At 38.3% G+C, this 27,796-nt stretch overlaps 1 protein-coding gene across 1 annotated transcript in view; it reads right to left on the bottom strand.

Annotated features, from left to right (window-relative positions):
- Nucleotides 1-1,827: 1,827 nt before the first annotated feature.
- LOC122064884 (AUGMIN subunit 5-like) overlaps nucleotides 1,828-27,796 on the bottom strand; it is a 28,434-nt gene continuing 2,465 nt past the window's right edge. The window contains exons 3-10 of the mRNA XM_042628670.1: nucleotides 27,364-27,505; nucleotides 22,511-22,687; nucleotides 12,987-13,196; nucleotides 10,500-10,685; nucleotides 8,046-8,205; nucleotides 4,758-4,953; nucleotides 3,336-3,468; nucleotides 1,828-2,544 (exon numbers count right to left, since the gene is read on the bottom strand). Of these exons, the coding sequence (XP_042484604.1) occupies nucleotides 2,413-2,544; nucleotides 3,336-3,468; nucleotides 4,758-4,953; nucleotides 8,046-8,205; nucleotides 10,500-10,685; nucleotides 12,987-13,196; nucleotides 22,511-22,687; nucleotides 27,364-27,505 (1,336 nt within the window). The 3' untranslated portion in view covers nucleotides 1,828-2,412. The remainder of the gene's footprint in view (nucleotides 2,545-3,335; nucleotides 3,469-4,757; nucleotides 4,954-8,045; nucleotides 8,206-10,499; nucleotides 10,686-12,986; nucleotides 13,197-22,510; nucleotides 22,688-27,363; nucleotides 27,506-27,796) is intronic.

The raw sequence follows: 27,796 nt of genomic DNA, 5'->3' as shown, positions 1-27,796 counted from the left end.
CTAGAATTGGAACTGAATGTTCCTTGTCATGGAAAATTGAAAATTGTATATATATTCGAAATCGTTATGAATATTATTCATGGAAATAGGAATGGAAATGTTTCTTGAAAATGGGAATGGAAATAATTCCTGGAAATAGGAATGGAAATGGTTCCTGGAAATGTCATGACGAATGTTCCCGGAAATGGGAACTTGTAATGTGAAAGTAATTCCTGAAAATTGGGAATGTAAATGGAATTTGAACTATATGTTCGGAATAAATAGTGGACTTAGATCTCTAAGTTTGGAATAGGAACTAAAGTTCCTTATCATGACAATGTTTTTTATTGCCCTGAAAATGAAAGTGGAAATTGAAATGTCATGATGGATGCCCCTGGAAATGAAAGCGGAAATTGAAATATCATGATCGTTCCTAGAAATAGGAACGGATATCTAGGAACGGAAATGATTTCATAATGTTGGTTCTTAAAAATGAGAACGGAAAATGTGAATTCGGCCAGAATGGCCAAGTGGGAGATGTTGGTGAGATGGCCATCCGGCCTCATCACGGAACCGCAGTAACGGTCACTCCGTTACGGAAGGAGTAATTTTAGGAGTATTGGTAGGGCGATTCCGCTGATCGGAAAAGATCCGTTGTTCAACGGATCTTTGGACTCTATCTCTATAAAAGAGTGAATATTAAAGTTGAAAGATATACGTACATGATCAGTCAGTTGGAGCCCTAAAAATTCTGAGAAACCTTCTTTGTCTTCCTCATCCTCTGTTCATGAAAAACCTTACACCGGCGGCGAGCTAACCCTCAGGTGAGACATGGATGGAACTGATTCCAAAAGACGGGAGTCCGGCGGAGTACCCCGTTTATGGGAATCATAGGACTTCGAAGGAAGACCCGGGCAGGAGGATGGTATGTCACATGGTCATACATGGGTGTTTTGATTGAATTTGAATCTATGATTTGAGACATGACTAATCCATTAGATGTACAACTTCCGACGGCCAGTTGGTCCATCGACATATCTAAGAATAATGAACCATCCTGAGTATCTTAACAAGATCAGAGTTTCAAAAATCGGATTCGAATTGGCAAAATCAGTTTCAAATAACCAAGTTAGGCCGACTCCAACTGAGTCTAACCAAATTTTGGGGTGATCCGAATTTGAACTGATGAAGACCGGACCAAAATTCAATTTCAAGTTTTAAAACACAGATGAAGATGGACCATTCTGATTAACTTATACCAGACTAAAAACTACCCCCTAGACGAAGATGGACCATTCTGATGACAGGCTCAAAGTAATCAACTGTGCTTACACAGCACAAAACCCACATAATAAATTTGGGAAAATTACATGATTACCCACTTTTGGGTTCCCTTTACAAAATTACCCACAAAAAAGTTTTAGTTAACAAAAATACCCAAAATTAGGTTTAGGTTTACAAAACTACCCACCCAAAGTTTGGATTAATAAAAATACCCGGTTTACAAACCTAACTAAATTAGTGATTCTTCATCTTCCACATATAATCATGTATTTTTTTATTACTAAAACTAAGTGGGTAGTTTTGTAAACCCAAACTCAAATTTGCGTATTTTTGTTAACTTAAACTTTAAGTGGGTAATTTTGTAAAAAGAAACCTAATTTTGGATAATTTTGTCAACTGAAACTTTTGGTGGGTAATTTTGCAAAGAGAAACCCATAAATGGGTAATTTTGTAAAGAGAAACCCACGAGTGGATAATCCCCATAAATTTTCTTAGAATGTTAATGAAGATATATTACTGTTGTTAACATGTGGAGAGAGAGAGAGAGAGAGAGAGGCTCTTGTATTACACAACAAACTAATTTCAATCAATCAATCAAAGACAGTATCCAGTGCACAGAATCCAAGAAAACTCTATATAATCAGCTCAGAAGCTATAAGAAACCCACTCGTGTCCCAGGAAAGGGGCACCCTATGCTATTGCACAAAATATGTACAAAATACAAATGACCTCTCTATTGGGATAACCACATTATACAGTGTTAGGGAAAAGAGAGAAAATGAGATGTTACCACTTCCATTGAAGTTACGGAAACCCCAACTGCTTGGGATCCCCCACATCAATCGTTTCCATCTTTACACAATATCAAAGGCACACAAACGTGTAACTAATGGAAATGCCTCGCTCGACACAGGATTTATCCATGGATCATAGATCGCCAGTGGCCCAGTCGGATGCTCTACTGCTCTGCCACAGAGCTACAGAGGCTCCCCCCTCCCCCAACCCAACCGCGGGGGGTGTTGAGTACTGCACTGCCAGATTGGTTCAAACAAGACTCCCAGGAACATAACCTTCAATTTACCAAGCAAGTGGCGAGCACAATAACATGCTGCTGCAAATCACACTGTGGTGAGTGCTTGAAGCATACAGTCATAAAAGCTTCTTATCATAAAATGCCATTTGAAGTTGCTTGACACGATTGAGCCAAGCAGCCACATTTTGCCCATCAACTGTTACCCAGTCAACAACGGTAGCGGCTGGTTGCTCCCACCACTCATCTACCTGCACAGTCCTCACAGAAATAAATCAAAACTATTGACTCGATTGTTTTGATGCTATAAATTATTGAAATTGATCCGAGTGAAACAAATGATTTACAAAATTAACATACAAAAGAAATTTGATTCCGAACTTCGTCCAACCCACCAAGATTAATAAGTGGTGCAGTAAAGGACGGACATGTAACAACTTACAAAACAGTTCCTAACTTTGTATTAAAAAAATTATGCTTCCAATATGTTAATTCATCAGCCGTATATGAAGTTGGACAAAGTTTTCATTCACCCACTGTGAAAAGAGAATCTCTTAATCCACGGGTTAAGGTCATTGGATGGACTCCTGTAATAGTGTCAAGGCTGTTTTGAACTTTGTACAATAGGGGTGGTAGAGGGAATAATGGCACACCAATGGTTAAACTCTCCTCACAGTTGGAGAAGAGAAACTTCCCCATATAAGTTTTTATTGGCTTTGAAATATTTGATTGGGGGAGGGCGTGGGGGGAATGGTCGTTGACGGGTTAAGAGCTAGACACAGCTGCAAGTATAAGCAAACAAAAGTGATCCTGTCAGCAGGAAACTTTTAGATGTTATTGACCGAAAGTTTATTTTCCCCGGGGGGGGTGTGGAATGGTCATTAGACGGGTTAAGAGCTAGACACAGCTGCAAGTATAAGAAGACAAAAGTGATCCTGTCAGCAGGAAACTTTTAGATGTTATGGACCGAATGTTTATTTTCCGGGAAAATTAGTGTACTGTAGTACTGAAATGTTTGTTTTCCAGGAGCATGATTACTTACCAAACCCCTCACACGTTTGCAATCTTCTAGGCATTTCTGAGCATTTACAACAGCTGTCTTTAGTTCAGGCAACCATTTCTCCATGATGGTCTTCTCTTGCTCAGTAGCCAAACTCAAACAATAACTTGTTGTCCTGCATGGTTGTTGAAAATCAAACTTTATTCCCCGTGAACTGAAAACTGGATACAAATACATAAAAGTCATCTAGCAAAGAAATCAGGTGATCAAAGCAATATTCCCCTTGCAGTCCCAATGGGGTTGCCCACTTGTAGAAAATTACAGTTCATTAGCACTTTCTCATGTAGCAGTATAAAGCCCCTCTTTTTTTCACAAAAATTAAGTCATCAAAGAAATATCCCTTGGCAGTCTAAATGTGGTTATCCACTTCATCTTGCAGAACAACAACAACAACAACAACCTCAGTTTTATCCCAACTTCATGAGGTCGGCTACATGGATCCAAAAAAAAAAAGTAGGGAAAACAGAGGTCTAAACAGAAACAGGGGATGGAGAGATGAGAAAAGAGGGGTAGGAAATTAGATAAGAAATGAAAATTACAAACTAAAAATGAAGAATGAAAGTAAGAGGAAAGAGGCACAGCCCAGCAAGTCATGAGAATCCCAGCTAAATGGGGTCCACTTCATCTTGTACCTTTTTTTCTTTTCTTTTTTTTTGAGGGGGGGCGTGTGGTGGTGGGAGGGGGACCTTAGAGGGAGACTGATATTAAAATGGAAAACTCTAACATGGTTGATCATCTAACTGAGCTGGTCAGTGAAATTTTAACAGTTCACTATCTCATGAACTGGCCACATCTTCCCTCAACGTGGCTAAAATTGGAGAGATCACCTACTGAAAAATCAACATGACCCCACTTGGGAACCCCAAAAATCAAAATTCCTTTGCCTCAGTCATTATCAGGAGCTTACAATGTTTCAGTAGAAACATTGAAAACTCCTTTACAGTTAATAAATATTTAAGTGATCAAGGAATCTCACTTTCTAAATAGGCTTGCCCACTTCACCTTGCATTAGGGTTAGCCAGGGGCCTTCGAGGGAGGGCCGACATTACAACAGAAAATTCTGACACGGTTGGCCTTATAGCTGAATTGGTTGGGAAACCTAACATGCGGTGGATCTAAGGGATTCCCATAGTATAGATTGACCACTTCCCCTCAACATGGCTGAAATCAGAGAGGTCACCTTGTGGGAAAAAAAAAACAAGATGACCTCTTTGGGAAACCCAAACAATGTTTAAAAGGAAAGTCCTTTGCCTATTCGTGAACAGAGATAGCCGCCACCAATGGAAACTTTAACAAAAAACATTTGAGTTTTCCCTCTGCATATTAAATATCTTTTGGGGTGTTGCACAGTTGTCACCCACAGCATCAAATAAGAATCAACGCTAAGTCAGAGCATAAATTCACCTTTCATATTCTTGTTGAGCCCGAAATGCATGGTTTAACAATGTATGACCACTGTCAACAAGATCCTTACGTATATGAACAAAATTAATTGCCTTAGATAATTCCTCCAACACATTGGCCTCAGAACCCCGGAGCTTCAAACAAAATTCCAGGGACTCCAAAACTGAAGCTAATCCTGCATCAGAACCTCCCAAACCTAGTAGTAACACAAAAGTATTAATTGACTCAACAGGAATGCATTCAAATTTAGAAAAGGTAAAAGAAGCTGATAAAAGAGAGTATCCAAAGTTTTGCTAATATTCCTCTACAAATTAAACTAAATGGAAAGATCCAGTAATAGAATTCATAGATCAACAGGTCATACAGGTTCTAAAGATTTCCTAGACTTAGGATTACAAACAGGTTCCATTATTATAAATTATGTAATTTTTATAACAAAAATATATTATGTCTTAATAAATTGACCTTATCCCACTTCCTTGGGGCCTTCAGCTCAGGTCAATATTTTTTCTAGTGTTTAATAAGTAATATAATACTATGTATCATTGGAGTATATGAACTTTGACTATGGTTAGCAATTTTCCATCCGTACAGAGAGATATCTCATTCCCATCTGCAACTTCGACACATCATCTTCAGCTCCGCAACAAGGAACTCTTTATTCGTCTTTGACTCTGCAACAATGAACTCTTTCTTTGTCTTAGACTCAACTTCTTTGATTCTGCTCCAATTGGAAGCCACCTCAAATATACGAAATACAGTTTGTAACAGTTGCCGCATGAATAGACCTTCTTTATCATCAGAATCAGGGCTAAAACAGAAACTATATTCCAGTCTGACTGATGTATTCTGGGGTAGACAAGTAAAGTTAATAGAACACAATGCTACAGGACAGAAACACAAACTAAGTCCACGCCCATAATCCATTGGACACTCAAAATTAAACAAATTAATTCATTCGTGGTCCAGTTTGATGGCCTAGTTTGCTGCTGGCCTTCTTGTTCTTTTGCACTACATCACTTACATTATTCTTCCATTTTAACTCCGATGCTCCGGTTAGACACAAAGGCTTGGGATAGAGGTTTGGTAACATGTTGGAATAATTAGTTATGATGGATGATGTAAAAGAATCATATTAGCGAAAACTGAAAAGGTCAGGTACTAGTATCATTTTCTGGATCCATTTTGTGAGATTCTGATAAAACTATCTATTAACATTTAAATCCAAGGGTTGGTTGTATGGAGGTGAAGTTCCAGGAGGATGGATAGAGATGAAGTTGCAGCACTTTCTGAAAAAGAAGATCACTTGTGAACCAATCTTACATTAACTGGTATCAGAGCCTAGCCATACCAAAGATGGAGCCACGTGAATTTCGTGAGAAAATTTCTTCATACATCTTCCTTGAATGGATATATGAATTAGATGTGTACTTTGACAACTACAACTTGACAAAGATGCAACGGCTTCAATATGTTTGTTCCCAGATGAGTGATTGTGTTCGAATACAACGGAGAGTCCATGAAAGGCAACTTCAAACTCAAGGGCGTGAGCCTAGAACTTGGTACAAGATGCAGTACGAGTTGGCAGGCATGTACCTATCTAAGCATGAACGAAGAATGGACTTCCCTCCACTAGATTTTCAAAAGCCACCCACAATTGAAAAGAGCATGAAGGAATCATCAGCCTCTGTTGCACAACGCATTGCAAAGGAGCAACAAGAAAAGACACCTCCAATCCAAAAGTTGAAGTTAGTGTTGGTGAAAATCCAGCCATTTCTGCTATTGAGGAAGAGGTAGTCAGTGATGTTCCTATAAGAGATTAATGTGGATGACGTCGAAAGCAACATAGTCATAATTATGGACAAGGAGATCGAACACAAGGAGAATGGTGCTTCAACATTTATGACGACCATGAATAGCCAAGAGGAAGATCCTAAGAAGCTTGAGATTAAAATTGTGGAGGTCAAGAACACAGTGGTTGAAGGCGTTCATGTGGATGATCCCATGGATACATTTGAGGTTATTGAAGCTGAGCATGTGGAGTTCGTCATCCCATTAAAGTATCTTGAAGATCGAACTTCTCATATTCTAGACTACATCCTTATTATCAACGAGCAACCTAAATTTTTCTACAGCTTGATAAGGGACGCGCACCATACTATCATCACCCTCACACTACAAAATTTGAGGACGAATTTTTTCTAAGAGATGACGAATATAGGCTTATTTTATTGGAAATAAGCCTTGGGTTGAGTTATGTATGTGCTGGGCCTTTGATCCCATTAATGGGCCTAAAATATGAGTAGAAAATAGGAAAACGGAATTTAATTCATTAGTTTAGTTAGAGTCCTGATTTGAGTCTATTTCCTTTGTTATTTCAGTTTCCTAGTCAGTTTAGGTTTCCCAGTTAGTTAAGGATTGGGTTAGGCCTTTCCTTTTTAGTGTTTGAGTCAGTTTTGAATCTTCTATATAAGTTTGTAAGGGGTTACAATATTGAACACTAATTTGATTAAATAAAAAAAAAACTGTGCTGGAAAATTGTGAGATGCAGTACTGTGAGAGACAGCTTGGGAAAGATGCCAATGGGTGAGATGCCCTAGGGAAGAGCGAGATACTTGACTCAACCTATTCCCCTTACCCCATTTTTCCCTACATTCTCTATTTTCTGTTTTATTCATTCTATCAGTCCCTGAATTTGATTTTTACTGAATTTAGTAAAGATCCTGCCTGGGATTGGATCACTTGTGAACCAATCTTACATTAGACCTTCTAATCACATCTACAGGCCCACACCATGGCCCACGCAAAAAATAAATAAGTACTATTTCTGGTCTATAACAAAAACTATTCCAGAACCTGGTACAAAACAAAACCATAATACAGGTCGAAAATTAGTCGACCTTGTTATTTCTCCTCCTACAGCAACCTTGTACTGTATCAACTATTTTCGCCAATTCTGAAAATCATGCACTTTTTAATATTTACATCTTAAATGACTCCCCTTTTTTTTTTTTTTGGGGGGGGGGGTGGTGGGGGTGGGTGGCATGGGGGAGGGGCATCATACTAAAAAATGAGTTCTATTCAAATTAATAGAAATTACAGTACCAACTCACTCCATCATAAGTTCATTTTAAGTAACATGCATTTTTTCTCCTTAAAAGAAGGTAAGCAGTTCCCCAAAAAAAATTTATGAAGATAACTTCAAATGTAGAAGAAAATATAACCACAACTAAATACACAGTTTCATCAATAATAAGAAAATACCTAAAATAATGCAGAAAAACTCACCAGCATGATGTTGAAGGGAAGCAGAGATGCGGCATATAGATGGAATTGCTGATGGATCACCAGCTCCAGCTCTAGCAGTCAATAAAGCAGCATTTTTTTCCGCAGCAGCAACTGCTTCAGGTGCTGTAGATCCACTAGCACCCAAAGACTCCAAGAGGGCCTGATTAAGATGGATAGAACTGATAAGGTCAATGCAACAACTATAAAAAATAAATAAATAAATAAACAATCAGGTGTCCAGGGAACCAAATTAGTTGTAATCCCAATACATCTAAAGTAGATTTTGAAGCACAAATAACTATCTTCTAACATGAAATTAATAAAAGCTAATAAGTTGCAAAGATGGCAATAAAAGAAAGCAATGTCCATATATTTTTTAACACCACAAGGACAAAATAGAGTAAATATTTCTTATTCAAATCCAGTAAGATTCTAAGCATAAGGATATAAGACCATGATATCCCAGAAAATGTTTCAGGACAGGAGAAGTTTGGTGTACAAGGATAAATCTTCATAAACCATAAGATATCCGAAAATGATTCTTCATTAACCTAGACAAGACTTGGCTACCTTGACAATGCTAGATAGGTGTACAATAAATATTCCCTTACAAGACTCACTGGCTGGTGTTAAACCCAAATACAGGCCATGTCGATATTATGCATAGTTAACACAGTGACTAGGCAACCCAAGGCGTAAAGGGGCACCTAAGTGACAAGGGGCCTGCCTTAGGCATGTAATATATGACCATATACAATATAGCAACAATAATTTTATATAATTATGCTTATATGCAACATACAAGCCATATCAGTGCAAAATGATATAATTATGCTAATAATGACCTAATATGAGAAAACCAACCAATAATAAAAATAAAGCATAGGCTACAATATAATCATATACAAAAAAATAAACATCAATCAGCGTAAACTTGTGAAGTGTCAACAAAGTATGTTGTCACCTTGGACACAAGAAAAATCTTGGACACCAAGGCGATGCCTTGACAACCATGATATCATGTCCTTCATAGAGTCTGCAACAACAACAACACAACTTAACATTATCCCAACTGAATAGGGTCGGCTATATGGATCCAAGGAGAAAAAAAGAAAAACTTTTGGACATCCCACTCATGAATCGGCAACCCGGATCCTAGCCCTCCAAGTAGCTCTGTTTGATACCATACTTGGGTGAAGACTTAACTTTTGCATGTCTCTTCTTACTAACTCATCTATGGTCATTTTTTGCTTAACCCCTAGCCCTTTTAGCTCCATCCATCTGCATCTGGTCACTCCTCCAAAGGCCTCCTTTGTACAGGGGCATCCAAAGGCCTCCTTTGAACATGCCCAAACCATCGTAACTGACAGTCTATGAGCTTATCTTGAATTAGTGCAATTCCTAAATCAGTTCTAACCTGGTCATTTCTTATTCTATCCCCAAGGGTTTTGCCGCACATCCATCTCCATCACATTCAACTTATCTACGTTACACTTCTTGACTACCCAACATTCTGCACCATACATCATAGCCGGTCTTATGACAGTCCTATAGAATTTTCCCTTAAGCTTTAGAGGAATCCGTCGATCACATAACACTCCAGACGTCCCTCTCCATTTCATCCACCCTACTTTGATTTTGTGGGAAACATCATCATTAATCTCACCTTCCTTGTTTAAGGTAGAGCCTAGATATCTAAAGCAGTCACTTTGCGGGATCTCTCTCCCCTCAATTTTCTCCCTCACCATCGATCCTCACTCGACTAAAGTTACACATCATATATTCCATCTTTGTTCTACTTATCTTAAGACCTCTTGATTCCAAAGTGTATCTCCATAGTTTCAACTTATTGTTAATTTCTGCCACAGTTTTACCGACCAGAACGATATCATCTGCAAAAAGCATACACCACAGGATCTCTCCTTGAATATCCCTGATTAAATCATCCATGATTAGAGTAAATAGGTAGGTACTCAATGTGGATCCTTGATGTAGCCCAATAGTAATTGGGAACTGAGCACCCTACCTCTCACTGATCTCACACTAGTCACCACATCGTCATACATGTCTCTAATTATATCCACGTATTTACTTGACACCCCTTTCTTCTCTAAAACTTGCCAAATTAAATCTCTAGGGACCCTGTCATAGGCTTTTTCTAGGTCGACAAATATCATATGAAGATCCTTCTTGTAAGTTCTGGATTTTTCCATAAGCCTTCTAAGAAGGTAAATCGCTTCTATAGTGGATCTCCCAGGCATGAAACCGAATTGGTTTCCTGAGATATTGGCTTCTGTAGTGGATCTCCCAGGCATGTCCTTCATAGAGTCTATACAGTGGAAATGATGGGTAGAATACATTTCTCTTCAAATTAAAAAACATAACCCATCTAGAAATCTTTGAAAACCTAACTAGCTAGATCAAATGTTAAACAATAGTCACACTATTACCAACCTGTGGAGTTGATGGCAGCATGTAAAGGCTATTGTCAGGACTTTGATAGAAGGCAGCAACTTCCTTTTCGATAAGATCCTTCGCACTGTTTGCCATCTCCACAACGACTGAGCAAGCTGGAATAATGGTACTTGACGCATACTCCCTTGCAGCCAGTGGCTGCTGATTCCAGAACGCAGCAACATCCTACAGGGTACAATGAGAGATCACAAGGGATTTCTTTAATTCCAAAAAAATTGTTTCCATTTTCTGCCAACAATAAAAGAATGTGAAGAGACTAAAAATCATAACCATAAAATTTTTTGGGAAGCTACATTTAACATAAGCAAATCATTTCTGGGTGAAATATGCCAGCATGATGCCTTATAGGGAAGCCCACAGGATGCAACTGAAAGAATAACAAAACATGAACATTCTGATTCACCTAGTTCCAATATAATCAATCAAACAGGGGGAGAAGAAATTCTTAAAAAAATTAAAAATTAAAAAACAAGCTGGAGATAATACATATAACAAGATGAGGTGATGATTCACAAGTCTGAGAATCTCAGGAACCATGGAACTTCTAGCCTCTACCCAGCTTCCAGTACAAGTTAGAACTGCCAGATGCAGATAGAAATATTAACAAAGTTGATTGATCCTCTTGGATGCGGTATTTATTATGCAACGCTTTAGCTAGATTAGTAGATTAGTGAAAATACATATCTGATGAGTACAGAACTACTGAGATAGATATGCACCCGTGAACGATCCATACCCATCTGGGTATCCAGACAGAGATGAACCAGATCCATATTGTTTTTTGGTCTAGTAGGATTTTAGAAATTTACATTATTTAGGAAGATTGCCTTTGCTTTTATTTTATTCATTTTAGGAAGTTGGGTTTCACATAGGATTTAGAGTCTTTAGTGTTGGTTTAATTAGTTATGGTAGTTTTCTATTTCAGTTGGTTTCCTTTTCTATAAATTGGTTGTGACCAATGGAGAACTTAGAGATTGAGAATATGACCTGAGTTTGGTTTTAGTGAAGAGCCTGCGGGCATTGTGTGCAATCCTTTCTCTGCCCCCCCCCCCTCTCCCCTCCCCCCTCCCCCCACCCTTCTTTATGCAATTCCCCCCTCTCCCCTGCAACTCTGAGGCATCTCAAGGTTTTCTTCCCTTCCCCCTACCGGCCCTCTATCAACTATTACTGTCCTGAAACCTACAGGAGCTAAAAAGAACAGAATGGAGGTCAATAAATATACAAGGACCTCAAAGGTGGAGAGACCCAAATCATGGACTAACAGATGCATGATAAACATTATTAAACAGAATCACCAATTAAGGCTGCATGACTTGAAACTAAGTGGTGGCTTAATTTTCAATGTGTTTTATTAATAAAAAGTGAAATAACAATTTAAGCTAGCATCAGGTTCCTCCCTGTCCCCCTCCCCATCCACCCCTGCATGAGTTGAGTAAATATAGTCCCAACATGAGATTTCAATGATTAAGGGGAAATGTACAGGCATCACTGTAGATAAGTAGGTTTCCAACTTTACAAGGTACCATGATTCATCATCACAGGTAGCTAAACGAATTAAGCAGTCCACAATAGACATGATGGTCAACCAGGCTAGGTGACTTCTGACTAAGAAACTGCAGGAGTCCCACTAATGGAACAACCAGATTGATACAGTTGTCCAACAGAGAATATCCAATGTGTCCCAGTGACTGACTTGTGGTCATTGTTTGAAAATTCGACTGAAACGTCAAAACTTTGGCAAAATATTTTGGCTTCAATGGGCCTCAAAACGAAATGACATGTAAAATAAAAGAATACAATATTTTTTCAAAATAAGAGAAACGAAATGATTGAAATTTTGGATTTTTTTCGAAATAATCAAAATGTCACATTCCTTCAGATAAAAAACCAAATTTCAAATCAAAATGCCAAAATTGGTGAAATGAATTGAAATTAGGGAAATGTGTCAAAATTGCTAGAACACTTCAATTTTTTTCAAAACTTACAAATCACTGAGGATTCAAACCTCTCCAAAGTCATCTGTGCTCCAACGAAAAGATTAAAAAGAGATAATTTGGCTTAAACTTTAAGAAAGAGAGATGCCCCAGAATATTTCCATCTTAGTAAGAAAAAATTGCTAGATAATATAAGGAAAATGATAAAGGATGATAGGCTATACACCAGCAACCTAAGGTCTAAAGCTAAGCTGCCACTTAAAAGTTTATTTTTCAACCAATTAATTCAAACACAAGTAATCATGTGTTCATGCTTAAATAGACACTCCCTGAAGTTTCAGGACAAAATTCAACCTTTTTGGGTATCAAAATAGCCATTTCCTTCTTTCAGCTGAACTGGACCAAATGCCAGTGCTATTTCACTGAAATATTTCAATTTAGGCTATGGTCGAAATGGCCACAAAAATTAAAATTCAGAACCACGCTTGTAATTTAAGAAAGACATAAAAAGGGAGGGAGAAAGCTATCTTACCTTGTTAGCCCTCAGTAGAGCAGTATAGATGGATTCTAGCTCTAATCTTCGTGCATCAAACTCTTCGATTTTTTTCCACTTCTTCCTTAATGAATCTTCAGCCTCTTTCCATTCTGCACACAATTTGTTTAAGCGTTGTACTTCAGATGTCAATGTATTTAAGCTAGCCCGCAATCCAGCTACCTCCCTCTCCTTGGCCCAAACCTCCAACTGCAAAAGGGAAGTGAGAGGACCATTTGATGAGAATTATTAATTGTTTCTTTAACTCATTAAGCTGGGAATCTATATGTTCACAAAACCTACAAAGCAGCCAACATGAAGACCAGGAAGTGAACATCATGAACTTTAAAATAATTCTTCTTCTTTATAAGTTCTTTTTGCAACAATTGCCATGTTAGTATTCATTCCAATAGTAATTAAAAGGGTTCATCTATTTGTAACCAAGCAGGTTATAAAAAGAATTTGTAACCTTACTACATAACTCCTATTCATTTGGATGAAAGGACAAATACAGGAAATTCACATTCATGTACTCCCAGTTATGCCTCCATTGCCACCCCAGCCTAGCCAGCCATGACATGAGCCACCCCTTTACTAACCTCTAACCTCTCTCTGATCCAAAAATCAGAAGCAAACAGAACTTCTCTCCTTTGTCTGTACTGGTCAGCACTTGGGTTACTGATCTGGTGGCAGAAAAAATGCAGCTATTCCGATTCCCGGAAGCCCCAAAACATCCGCCCTCTCTCTACTCATGCTCACCCAAAGCTCTCAAGCTTCAACACTCTCAAGCTTCAACCATCACCGGCATCTAACGCACCTGGCGGTCAGATCATGCAGGTAGTTTCCGCACTCTCTCTCTCATTTTCAGTTATACTTTACGAATTTGGCACTGAGATCCAGATGCGTGAAAGTGCAGTTTTGAGGTGGAAGGAGAACGGATCGATATTTAAGGTGGCGATGAAAGGGGATCAAGTAGTTGAATTAAAAATCATGTTCAAGTGGAAGAATAATAATACGTTTTGGAATTTATAATAAAGCTGCCTAAAGAAGGAAATTTTAAGATGGTACGTCACTGCACCATGATTACAGGCCTTGAATCAATCACTTAGATTTAGTAGAAGATGGGTAGGAAGGAGCAGATAAAGGTAGCCCACAGCCCTGCAATTGCTGATTCTACCCTTGCTTCAAAACACTTATGTTGAGAAATGGCAAGAGAGGTGTTTGCCTTTATTTGATCAAACAAGCATAGAATAGAGAGCACATGGAACACAGATGTCTCATTATAAAGTAAATTTATTTCTGTGTGTGTGTGTGTGTGAGAGAGAGAGAGAGAGAGAGAGAGAGAGAGAGAGATGAGACTGGATCGTGGAGTTCCAAAAAAACCAAAAAAAAAAAAAATGGCTCTTTCATCGTGAAGACAAAAAATCAGCGATAATATCCTCTTGAGAAAAGCAATTAGGACTTTAAGTTGGTTTACTTTAAAAATTTGAAGTAAAAAAATAGGGGATGCTTGTTTCTTTTGGGAGGGGGGAGGGGGGAGAAGAAGCAATGACCAACAAAAAGAGTGATCACAAAGAATAATTTGGGGATTTGCCCAATTATTTTAAACCGATAAAGGGGATTACGTCTTGCGATCAATCTGAGCTTCCGCGATGGATGTGGTGATCTTCATTGTGGTCACTGGAGTTTCCATGTTTTTGGCATTTTCATAGAATGGTTTAATCTGTAATTGTCGATGCATTCCTATGTACAATGAAAGGCATAGTAGATGAGGGTAGCTCCAGCAAACCTTATTGTGAAGTTTATCAACAGCAGAAAAAGGACATTCAGTTCGACAGGTAGGAGAAGATAAGGTTGTCATTAGTTCAGCACCCATAATTTTGTGGCTTTGGCTCAGGTTGAGCCATTCATTCAAGCTAAATTGGCATAAATCAACTAACCAAGCCAAAAAAGAAATTTGGGGTCTGCCGCTCAGTTGAAAGCAACGAAACAGGTCCGCAGTAGTTCAAAACTGGAATTGGCACAATATCGCGAACTGGCCGCCCTTGCTAGATTTGGGTGTATACCATCAATTATTTAAGCCTGAAAGTTCGGTTGAACAACTGAAAGCTCTGTTAGTTGCTAAAGACTATTCTCAAACCTATGAAGTTGAATATTTGGAAACCCTCTGTCCTGTTGCTTGCCAAAATTCTATGAGCTTTTGTCTCTTTGATTGTTAACCTTGATTGGCCTTTTTTCCAATTAGACATCAAGAATGCAAAACTGTGTGGTGATTTTAGTGAGGAGGTTTAAATGGAGAACCCTCCTATTTATATTGCTCAGAGATAGAATGCTAAGAAAGTTCGTACTATGAACAAAGCTCTTTATGGATTGAAATAGTCATCAAGAGCATGGTTTGATAATTTAGTAGAGTTGTTCTTGGTTGAGTGGCTTTTCTCAGTGTCACTCTGATCACTCAGTATTCGTTCAAAGTAAAGACTCTAAAGTTATTTTTCTGGTCATTTATGTTAAAGATATTATTGTTTTTGGCAATGACTTATCTGGGATTGAAGAGGTTAAGTCTTACTTACAACAGCATGTCCAGAAGACAGAGTTGGACATTCTCAGATTTTTTCTTGGCGGTGAGGTTGTTCAAAGCAAGAAAGCTTACTTCGTCTCAATGGTAGTAAATCTCTTGACCTTCTGAGTGACACAGGAATGCTAGGTTGTAAGCCTATAGATACTCCTATGGATCCTCATGTCAAACTTGGAGCGTCTAATGACAAGGAATTTGCAAACAAACATCAATATTGGAGGTTGGTTGGCAAACTTATATATCTTAATGTTACCCGACCTGAAATGTCGTTTGTTGTTTGTGTGATTAGTCAGTTCATGGAGACACCTAAGCAGGTTTATTAGGATGCATTATCTCATATACTGAGATACCTTAAGGGTGCTCCAGGGAAAGGTCTTATATATCGTAATAATGGTCACACCAATGTTATTGGTTATTCTAGCATTAATTGGGCTGGTGCTGATGGTGGTCGGAGATCTACCATAGGCTATTGTACCTTTATCAAGGGTAATAAACTACAGTAGCTCATTCAAGTGCTGAAGCCCGATATAAAGCAATGGCTCACACTGCAATTGAATTGATGAGGCTTAGATCCTTTGTTAAAGAGCTTAGATTTCTGATCAGCAAACCAATGGAAATGTTCTATAATAATTAGGCAGTTATTTACATTGCCAGCAATTCAATTTTTCATGAGAGGACTAAGCATGTTGAAGTGAATTGTCATTTTGTTTGGGATGCAGTGATGAATAGATTTTCATTCTGTTTGTTAGCTCTAATAATCAACTTAGAGACTTGTTACCAAAACCTTGTGTCGAAGTGTATCTCTCCAAGGGGGTTTCAAACTGGGCCTGGGTGATATCTATGCTCCACGATAAGGGGGAATGTTAAGTTGCACATAGTTATCAAGGCAACCAAGGCGATGGAGGATGGTCAAAATCAAGCCTAGGCTTCCAAGCTGAACCGCCTTTTCTCCTAGGTGACGCCTTGATAACTATGAAGTTGTGTAATGTCGATTTTATGGATTTGGTGTAGCTGTCTATTTATTATACTTTTAAGTCAATTCTGAGTGTGGACCAAGTTACAATGTAATTTCTCTTTAATTAGTATAAATAGACTCCTCCACACCCCAACAATTCAAGTATTCTGCTCATTACTCAACCATGGGCACTGTTCTCTCTTCTCTCTTCTCTTCTACCTTCCTCTTGATTCAGATCCTATTATTCTCAAAATTTATACACAACATACAGAATAACTAAACTCATATGACAAAAACCTATATAAACGATTTAAGATAGGTGCGTGCATATGTTACACGTGCAGAGATATGAAGTGCTAGACATAATAAACCCAAGACTTTCATTTCATATATTCTCTTAAAAATGGTCACACTATTGCAATTTACAAATTATGCCGAACTACATAAAATCGACATATATGCTTACATTCATATACACAGACTTATATGCATAATTTGAAATCTCACACATTTCGGTCGAAATTTCCACCATTTCAACCATATCAAGCCAACCCGAGACGAAATCATGGATTACATTATAAAAATCCCAGGTGTCGACAATTTCGATCAATATTTCCCATAAATCAACTGGTTCGACCAAACCAATTTCAACCAAGGCCTATGTAATGACTTGTTTCGTGGGAAACAAACTCATTTTTGCAAGTTTTGACTGTCCTCTCCCATTTTTCGCCTATTTCGACTAAGAAATATTGCATTGAAGAAAAAAAAGAAACCTGTTTTTTCTCAAAATCTTTGATTCTACTCACACATTTTGCATTACCATTGGATATCTACCTAAAGAACACTAGGAGCAAAAAGGTAAACCATATTTTCCCAAAAAAATTCATTTTTTGTACAATATAGTTGTAAACATAGTAGAATTCTTTCAATTTTTTATATGTTAGTTAGAATGGCATGATCTACACATTCATGGTGTCAAAAAAAAAAAAATTTGAAAATTATTTTTAAAATTTTCTGTTTTAAAAAATACATTTTCTTACAACATATATTTTAGAAAATAGGATAATATCTAATGTTGGGTGTTCAATTTAATATATGTTGGACACCATTGGCCGATCTATGGCATGATGGTGTCAAAATTATTTTTCTATTTTTTTCAAAAGTTAATTAAATATTTGCTTAATGTTTTAAAACATGAATATAAATATGAAAACTATTATGTTATGGTTTGAAAAATCAAGAAAATTAGTGAAGGTATAAGAAATTTGTTTTCAATCGAAACTAGTAATGTGAGGTTTTTTAATTTACTTCTGTTTACTAATTAAAAAAAATTATTACTAAATTAATTTCAAATATAATTTTTTAAAGAGGCAAAAAATATCATACTTAAGTGGGGAATTTACAATAAGCTTTAGTTGTTGTTAGGAGCAATACTTGATGTGTGCATGTTAATAAACATTCTCTTTTTTGTTAGATAGTGTTGGTACTGGTACTAGTATTGCATAATGGCTGGCAGAACTAGGGACATTACACACCTTCATGGGAGACCTCTTACAGCTGATAAAAGGAAATCAGAATGCAATTATTGTCATAAAAAATTGGGGGAGGTGGGGCCACTAGACTAAATTGGCATCTTGCTAGTGGGGACAAAAATGTGTTGGGCGGCACTAATGTTTCAAATGAAAAAATGAGAAATATGTTAGAGCATTTAAGAGGAGGGAAGGAGAAGAGGGCAGTCAGGGAAGTGATGCGGATCCGGATTCCAAGGACTGAAATCGGATCGCTTAGGGCCCACAAGAATGACTAAAAATCTCAAATTTAATGATTGAGGGGCAATATTATAAATTCAAAAACAACCATGTGCATTACTGATATTATAACAAGTGATAGGGATGACAGAAATAGGAAAATTAAAAGAGGGGGTGTTCTGTAATTGATAAAGTAGGGAGGAACTAATAGAACACACTTTTTAGTATAAGGGGTTTATTTGTAAAGTAAAGTAACTGTCCTTACTTGTAATTTCAGAAACCCTATCCTCTTCTTCTTCACGATAGAACACAAAACGGTAACCAAGTGTAGACCTTCAAAGGAGAGAACTCCCTCACCAGAGTTGCTGGATCTGCAAGTTTAGGACAAGGATCTAAACCCCAAGCCCTATCGGATGCACTTGACAACCAGCAGTGATAGACTCCACCAGCAGGAACTAATTTGTTCTACAACTCAGTCTATCGCAGGTACAGAACCAGTTCTGAACTTCTGGTCAAAGCTTCCGGTAGAGACCAAACTTGGTCTTGGATCTGTGTATGGTGAGTCGTTTCTATTGTAGGAATGAGTCCCAAAAATCTTGAGCTGGTCTGGTGTGTTTTTGTAGAGATCGAGCCCCAACACTAGGGCTGGAAGTATTGCCCAGAACAGGGGCTGGGAGAGGAAACCAGCGAGAAGAAGGAAAAGAAGGAAAAGAAGAACAAAGGGGAAAAGAAGATTTCAGAGAATCAGGGAGGGGGAAAACAGCCCACGGCAGCCATGGTTTTCATACCAAATTTCAATTCTTCAAAAAAAACTTCAAATCTCAAAACTGAGTTCTTCTCTATTACATGACTAATATAAAGGAAAAATCAAACAATTAATGGAAACTATTCTAAAATTAGAAGCTAGCTAATTTAAAAAGAAATTAATTCTAAAACAATAGAAAATCAAATCAAAAGATATTTCTTTCCTAAGTCCATCATGCAACTGCATCAAGAAGATTTCGATGAAGTATGTCTAGAGACAATGCCAAAGTTAGGAGAGCAAGATTATCACAGTGATGAAGCGGACTTGGATGATGCACAAACAACAGAAGAGGTTGAAGAAATGAGGAGGTTAAAGGCAGCAAGCAAAGCCCAGCTTAGGGTCGAGTAGGAAAGATTTGTGTATAGGGCCAGGGGAACTGGTTTATCTAGACAAGCTACAGAAGAGTCTAAGCCATAGAGAAGTAGGAGTAGGAGGAGGTTGAGAGATAGAGGTCCTTCAGGCTGATCCTACACTATTTCCAAAACAGGAAACAAAACAATTAAAGCTCAAACAGGTATGGACCGACGTAAAGGAGGAAGTTGGGATGACTTTCTCCAAGTGGGCTTCTCTACCATAGCATACAGCCAATGCCACCACAGGATCGTATACCAAAAACATGTTGGATGAAATAGGTAGGGTTGGCCCAGGTATTAAGGGGCCCAATGCATATGAGATGTATATTGTTCATTTGCCCTAGTAGAAGTTGAAGCCCATGTGGGAGTATTATGGAGTTATTGTGATGTGTGATTGTCGGATTAGACCCACTAAATAGTCCATCATCAATTTCACAACAAATTGTGATGGGAGGACTGTGTTCCTCAAGGCAGTTGATGCATCTAAAGAAAAGAAGGATGTAAATTATATTTACAAGTTGTTGAAAGAAGTGGTGAAGGATGTTGGGTAGAGAATGTGGTACAAGTTGTCACTGACAATGAGAGTAATTTCAAAATGATGGGAAAAACTAATGAATAACCACAAATACCAGCTATTTTCGACTCCCTATGCAGCCCATTGCACTGATCTCATGTTAAAAGACATAGGAAATCTGAAGATCGTAAGAAATGTTGTTGATAAAGCAAGACAAGTGATAACCTTTGTCTACAACCATAGATTTGCCCTGCAATTGTTGAGGAGCAAATGTGGTGAACAAACTACATCGCTTTGAAGAGGTTCGAGCATAGAAGTCTAGACTTAGGTCCATGTTTGCTTCAGAGGATTGGTTTGATTGGAAGGGGTCTAATTCTCAAGGAGCGAAAACTGCCCAGGCCACTATTACTAGTGACAAACTCTGGTAGTTAATAAATTATGCAATTATTAACTTAGGTTAGTGATGCTAAGTTGCTAACATGGGTCTCAGTCACTTAAATGAATACAGATGAAAGCCTTCAGAGATGGTACTGGGAGCTCCGGCCGAGCAGCAGGCCAGTGGCTGTTGTAGGTCAGGAAGGCACTATTATGAGTGGGTCCAATGATCTTAGTCTTTTCGTTTCTATTTAGATATGAACCGTCATCTAACAATACTCTTTAATGCTTTAAGGCAGCTGAATGATGGGTGCAATATGGAAGAGACTCACCCAATCTGTTCGAAGTAGCAATTAAAGTGCTTTCCTAGATATGTTCCGTTGCTTGGTGCGAGCGCAATTGGGTGCTTAGAGGACTTGGTGCATGTGCATTATAATATGAGATTAAAAAATCACAAAAGCCTTTGTATAGAGAATGATAATAGCCCAATCGAACTTGCCAAAATCTTCAATATCGACAAAGATAAGGAAGATCCTCTTTATGAGTGGGCTAAAGATCGAGGTGAGCCACTTTTAGATGAGCCCGGAGGTTAGCCCAACAGTCAAATTGCCTCACATATGGAAGCAAACGTTAATGACTATATGGCGAAAGAGGGTAGAGTTCACCCACAAGCACCCCGTCCGTTTGAGCCCCACCCTGGTACTGGAATAGCCTTCTTCGTCTACCACTCAAACACCTGAACCGACCCAATGCCATAATGATGATGGTGGTGGTGGTGGTGGTGATTACGGTGGTTATGATGATGGTGACAGATTAGCTGCCCTATGCGAGGACCAAATGTATCAGGACCCGAAGCCACAACCAGAGGCAGTCAGATTCACAGGAGAGATTGAGTTCACCTATGCCACGCAAGATGAGAATCACGGTTCACAACAACTAAAAGGCTATACACGAGGACCACATCGGCAATTCAAACCTGATGAGGAGGTAGTTGGGATGGGGATGGGGATGGGGATGGGGATGGGGATGGGCATGGGCATGGATATATCAAGCTTGTCTAGCACAATGGAAGCCATTAGTTTGGAAGAGAGTAGAGGCTTTGGACATTGGCATGCATCAAATTTCATAGACTCCAACCCTAGTCTAGTATATCATGGTGATAGCGGCTTTGAGAGTGTCCAATCAACATCACATTATGAGTATCCACTGTATGGCATATATGCTATTGGGACGATCCTTCGAGAGCACCAGTTCATTTGGATATGGGTATGGTGGATATTCTACCTCATTTGGACATGGAGATGATTCAAGTGATGGGTCATCTTTTCATCGATAGCATCTTTGGATATCCAGCCCAACCATATGTGCCATCTCCACATCCTTTCAGCCTGAGTGAACCATTCCCTAGGTTGGGACACCTGGCAGATGTTGATGATGAGTCTTATAGATGGGCAGTGATGGACTTACAAAAAACATTGTGCCCAAAACATATCATGGGACTCATATGTGTTGCATTCAGAGGAGCGGCTACGACATCTGTACTGGTATGCAACACGTGAATTAAAACCGCCTAGACACTTCGCTTGGAATTGAGTGGTGAGAGTTATATCCCTATCATTTAGTTGTTTGTTTTGCAAATCTACATTATGTTTTCCTTGTTTTAATTACTTATTTCCTCCAGTATGTAAGTTATATGTAGATTTAGGCTACTGTACAATTCACCCAGTATACATTAGCAAACTTGGGTCAACATCACAAGTAATAGTTTAGGTTTTTTTTTTTTTAATGAAACTAATTCATGGAGTAGGATAGAAATGTCAAAAATAAGATGTAAACAAAAAATCAAACAAAGAAAACATTGTTTGGGGGTCGAACCATGGTTTCCACCAAGCTAGGAAAAAATCCCAAGTTTCCACGAAATTTCGACTATTTCGACTGAAATCTCAACCCTAAATTTGGAACCTTGCTTATATGTGCATGTGCATCAAACACACATGCACAAACATATATGACAATTTACAACTAACAAGATAGAAACAAACGCATATGACAATTTACAACAAACAAGATAGAAACAAACATATATGACAATTTACACAAGAATTAAATGGTAAAAAGGACTTCCCAGTGCAACTAGGCTATTATTAGATGATATCAAAGAAATACTACTTGCAGAAAATTGTCACAATCATGTGGTACCTCAAACTGCCTGGGACTCGCCACACTTTGTGATGTGCCTCGAGCAGAAAATCCATGTGTTATGGCGGCATCACTGCTTCCATGCAAACGTTTTATGAGCTTTTGACATATATTCCGAGCCTCAGCAGCTTTGTTGAATGCATCTTCAGTAGCCACAAACTGTTGGACATGTGCTTTCTGTAAGAAAGAAGTAGAAGTGACACATATTACTCAAAACCCTCACACAATGATAAGTGGAAGAAATTTGCTACAAGCATGAGAAGAAAAAGGCAATTTCATCTTTTATTAAAAAGTAAAGAAAGTTCTTTAAAAATAGAAAAAGAAAGAAAAAGCTGACAAGAAAACAGAAGCCAACATGATCCAAAAAGCAGCTATCAAAATGAACTGAATATTTCATATATTTTAACTAAAAAAAGGGTAAGAAATAGAGAATAAAGGGTGGAGAATTAAATACTTCAAAACCAAGAGGAAATTTTCTAATAACAGAAAAACCAGTTTTTACAATGCTGTCACATGTGCAAGTCTAAATAATTCTCCAATGAAATTTAAGGGCATAACTAATGAAAAAAAGTTTGCAGCACTCTTAAGTTGACAAAGTTCTGTAAAAGCAGCGTTCATCAATTTAGAAGTCCTCCTTGGGTATGGTATAGGGGAAAACGTATCTTCTGCCACAGGAAGATTCGAGCCATCCCATAACAATTGGGGACCCATTGTTTAAGGAAGGTGAGACACCCTTGAAACAGACACACTACTTGATCTTCACTCTTGCACAAAATACCTAGAAAATTAGTTTCTAACTTGTAAGATCAAACCATTCAAAATTTAGAACTAGTAACTGATGCAGAAACAAATTCAGAGTCCAGTAACTGATTAATTAGACATGAGAGAGAGAGATCAAAAGCTTACAGTACATATAGAGAGCTCCAAAAGCTTTAGTGCAGGGAAAAACCCTAGATATGTGCAACCCAGAATTGCAAATGGGGGAGCTGGGAGCATAAATAAGGTATAAGGATGGGGGTTTCTATTGTCCATGGAACCTTGTTAACGTTGGCTGACGGAGGTGATGACCTAGCCATTTTTCCTGTGGATGTTTGCTGATTGGAGCTAATGAAAGATGAATGGGACAGGGGAACACGAGAGGAAAGATGGGTGTTTTGTCCACTTTAGACGAAATCACATAACTGCCCTTCATTAAATTTGAGTACAAAGTGGGCATGTAAACCACACACCCATTTCCATGTTACAAGGGAGAAGAAACATTCCTCCAAGATTTGAAATATTTTCGCCCATTGTCAAGGCGACGCTTTGGCATCCAGGCGCCTTGGACACCTTGGTCACCTAGCTGGACGCCTTGCCGATTTCACCTTTCGTCTTGACCCCCTCCAATGCCTTGGGTTGCCTAAACGTCGTGAGAACTACGTTTTCTCCCCGACATTTTTCATATCATTTTCTATTTTTTATATTTATTAGTATTTCAGATTTTTATTGAAACTATTGCCCATTATATTAAGAAAATCTCCACTTGACAGTTCAGTAATGATAAGCTTATCTAGAACCCCTCGCATTTTAAGCCACACGGAGGCTGCTATTGGCAAACCAACCATTGTGGATTAACCATGTGCACAATTCGGATCCCATCTCAAACCCTATGGGCCCACCATGCATTGGACTTCTAGTCTCATATTTTTAATTGATAACTAAATCCACTAAAGACAAGATTTCAACTAGTTTCAAAGCTTTATATCTCCAGCTGGGAAATCGATTTGGGATGAAACATACTACATTAATAAAAGGATGATGTGGACAACATGTCCATAAAATTTAAGCACAAGAGGAACTATGCCAAAGATAAAACTTAAAACATATATCGAAACGTATATAGACCATGGTTGTCAAGGCGCGTGTCTTGTTGGTATCACCTTGCGTTTGGACCCCCTCCAATGCATTGGGTTGGCTAGACGTTGTGACAACTATAATATAAACTCTCTCTCTCTCTCTCTCTCTCTCTCTCTCTCTCACACACACACACACACACACACTTGTGGCACCCAACACTAATTACATGACAACCTTACACACTCAAGCGCTACATATGTTAATCTTAAACACGTAGCTCAGTACAAGTGTACAACACAACACATCACTTGAAGACTCACCACACTTCACTAAATCTGAATGGAGGGCTCACTACCCTTTTTATAAGCTGCCTTAACCTGCCATTGGGGTGGTTTGTTTATTTTTAATCAAGCAAAATGGTGGCTAGGTGTAAATTAAATTAACATGCTAAGTAACTCATTTTAGTTATTGACATGTAATATATATATATGGATGAGGTATCAGGAGTCATGATCCCTACACTCACAGCTAGAGTTGGGGTTGAATCTAACATTTCCTGAGTGATAAAGAGTCAACACTGAAGAAAGTGTTAAGAGTCAAAACTGACTCTAGTTGTTGAGGGATGTGACTGTATGTCCTCTCTGGATCAGTCACTTAATTAGCTTATTTTATTGCAAAGAAGCCTTGAGTTGGGTTATGTATGTGTTGGACCATTGATCTCATGGGTTTTCTTTGTAATAAGCCACTTTAATGGACCTAAAATATAGGTAGAAAGTATGAAAACGGGATTTAATTTCATTAGTTTAGTTAGAGTCCTGTTTTGAGTCTATTTTCTTTGTTATTTCAATTTCCTAACCAGTTTAGGTTTCCCAATTAGTTAAGGATTGGGTTAGGCCTTTCCTTTTTCGTGTTTGAGTCAGTTTTGAGTCTTCTATATAAGTTTATAAGGGGCTACAGCATTGAACACGAATTTGATTGAATGGAAAAAAAAAAAAATCTTTTGTGCCGAAAAACTGTGAGATGCACTGCTGTGAGAGACAACTTGGGTGAGATGCCCTAGGGAAGAGTGAGATACTCAACCCAACCTATTCCCCGACCCCCATTCTTTCCTTCATTCTCCATTTTTTGTTATATTCATTTTATCAGTCCCTGAATTTGATTTTTATTGAATATACTAAAGATCCTACCTGGGATTGGATCACTTGTGAACCACTTTTACATTATTTGGTATCAGAGCTAACCTAACCGATGGAGCTGTGTGAATTTCGTGAGAAAATTTCTTCATACATGTTCCTTGATTGGGTAAAGGAATTGTACGTCTACTTTGATTCCTACAACCTGACAAAGACACAACAAATTCGATATGCTTTCTCCCAAATGAGTGATTATGCTCGAATCAAATGGAAAGTCCGTGAAAGGCAAGGCAGGCATGTACCTAACAAAATATGAACGGAGAATGTATTTCTCTCCACCAGATTTTCAAAAGCCACCCACATGTCAGAAGATTGCTATTATCAAGAAAGAGTAAGTCATTGATGTTCCTATCAGTGGTATTCATGTGGATGAAATCGAAAGTGGCATGATCATAATAGTGGACAAAGAGATCGAACCGAGGAGATTAGTGCTACAACAGCTATGGTGATTATGGACAGCCAAGCGGAAGATCCTAAAGGGTTCGACATTGAAGTAATGATTGATGAAACCATTGAGAAGACTGTGAACGGCAGGGACAGAGGACTTGAAGAGCCTATGATCGAAGAAGAGCAAGTAGAGGACGTGCTAGAAGACGACCTCATGGATACATTTGAAGACCTTCAGGTTGAGCATGTGGAGTTCGTCATTTCATTAAAGTATCTTGAAGATTGAGCTCCTCACAACATTCTAGACTATATCCTTGTTATCAAAGAGCTACCTGAATTTTTTTACGGCTTGAAGAGGGACGTGCACCATGCTATAATCACCCTCACACTACAAAATTCAAAGACGATTTTTTTCTAAGAGAGGGCGAATTGATGCAGATAAGTCACTTAATGGGCTTACTTCATTACAAATAAGCCTTGGGTTGAGTTATATATGTATTTGATCCCATGGGTTTTCTTTATAATGGGCCACTTTAATGTGTCTAAAATATTGGTCGACAGTAGGAAAACGGGATTTAATTCATTAGTTTAATTAGAGTCATGTTTTGAGTCTACTTTCTTTGTTATTTTAGTTTTCTAGTCAGTTTAGGTTTCCCAATTAGTTAAGGAGTGGGATAGGCTTTTCTTTTTTAGCGTTTGAGTCAGTTTTAAGTCTTCTATATAATTTGTAATGGGCTACAGCATTAAACACGAATTTGATTGAATGAGAAAAAAACAAACGAAAGCTTTATGCTGAAAAATTGTGAGATGCACTGTTGTAAGAGACAGCTTGGGTGAGATGCCCTAGGGAAGAGTGAGATACTTGACCCAACCTATTCCCCTACCCCCATTCTTCCCTTCATTCTCTAATTTTTGTTTTATTCATTCTATCGGTCCCTGAATTTGATTTTTTTTGAATTTACTAAAGATCCTACCTGGGATTGGATCACTTGTGAACCAATCTTACATTATCCCCGCAACTGTAGTCTTCATCTTTTTATACATAATGTCTCAAGTATTAAAGAAACAAGAGTCACATGCTGAATTAAAAGCTAACACCAGGCCAAACAAGTGGCTTGATAAGAGTAATCAAAACACCCCAACGGGCAGACAGCATGGTCTCAAAAGAGGGGTGGTCAGTCCTTCATACATGTGTATGAGCTGAACTGAGGTGAGCTAGTGTGTGTAAGTGTTGCATGTAAGTGAGCTCATGTGTAATGGGTGCATGCAAGTATATCACAGCGGGTGTAGCAGCCTATACACATCTCAGTGAACAAGCTTGTGTTTTTAGTGTATTTCCTCTTCTGGGGACCACTTCTTAATCTTTAAGAAGATCCATTTAGAAAAGAGGAAGGCTAGAATATAAAAAAGCTACAAAATTTGTAAGAAAAAGGAAACCTGTCTTTCAAGAAGCTGTCTATGAGTCCCTTTTGTGGGGATGTCATCTCCCATCTTCCCATGTTCATACAATTGGAATTGTAGAGGTGAGTTGGCATCAGGTGAAGCGACATCTGTCAATCTATTGTTCTCAAACTTATATCTGGAATGGAAGATAATTATCATGGTTAATTGATGATCCATTACAAGGCATAAAGAACAGTACAATGGAGATTAAACGGCAGGGAAAAATCTAGCCAAAAAAATAACCATGATAAAAGGTATAGCATGAGTATAGTTCAGGGTGCATGTTAGTGTGCAAGATGGGAATTCGCGGGTGTAGCCACACAGATTACACTATCATCCAAGACGGTTTTAGAAACAGACGATATCTAGATTTGACATATTTTTAATAAAACTTTTTTTTTGGGGGGGGGGGGGGGGGGGGGGGGGG

The sequence above is a fragment of the Macadamia integrifolia genome, unplaced genomic scaffold, assembly GCF_013358625.1.
Source record: "Macadamia integrifolia cultivar HAES 741 unplaced genomic scaffold, SCU_Mint_v3 scaffold1807, whole genome shotgun sequence".
NCBI classification, from domain to species: domain Eukaryota; kingdom Viridiplantae; phylum Streptophyta; class Magnoliopsida; order Proteales; family Proteaceae; genus Macadamia; species Macadamia integrifolia.
The sequence above is the reverse complement of the archived record's forward strand: the minus strand, read 5'-3'. Positions and strand labels throughout refer to the sequence as shown.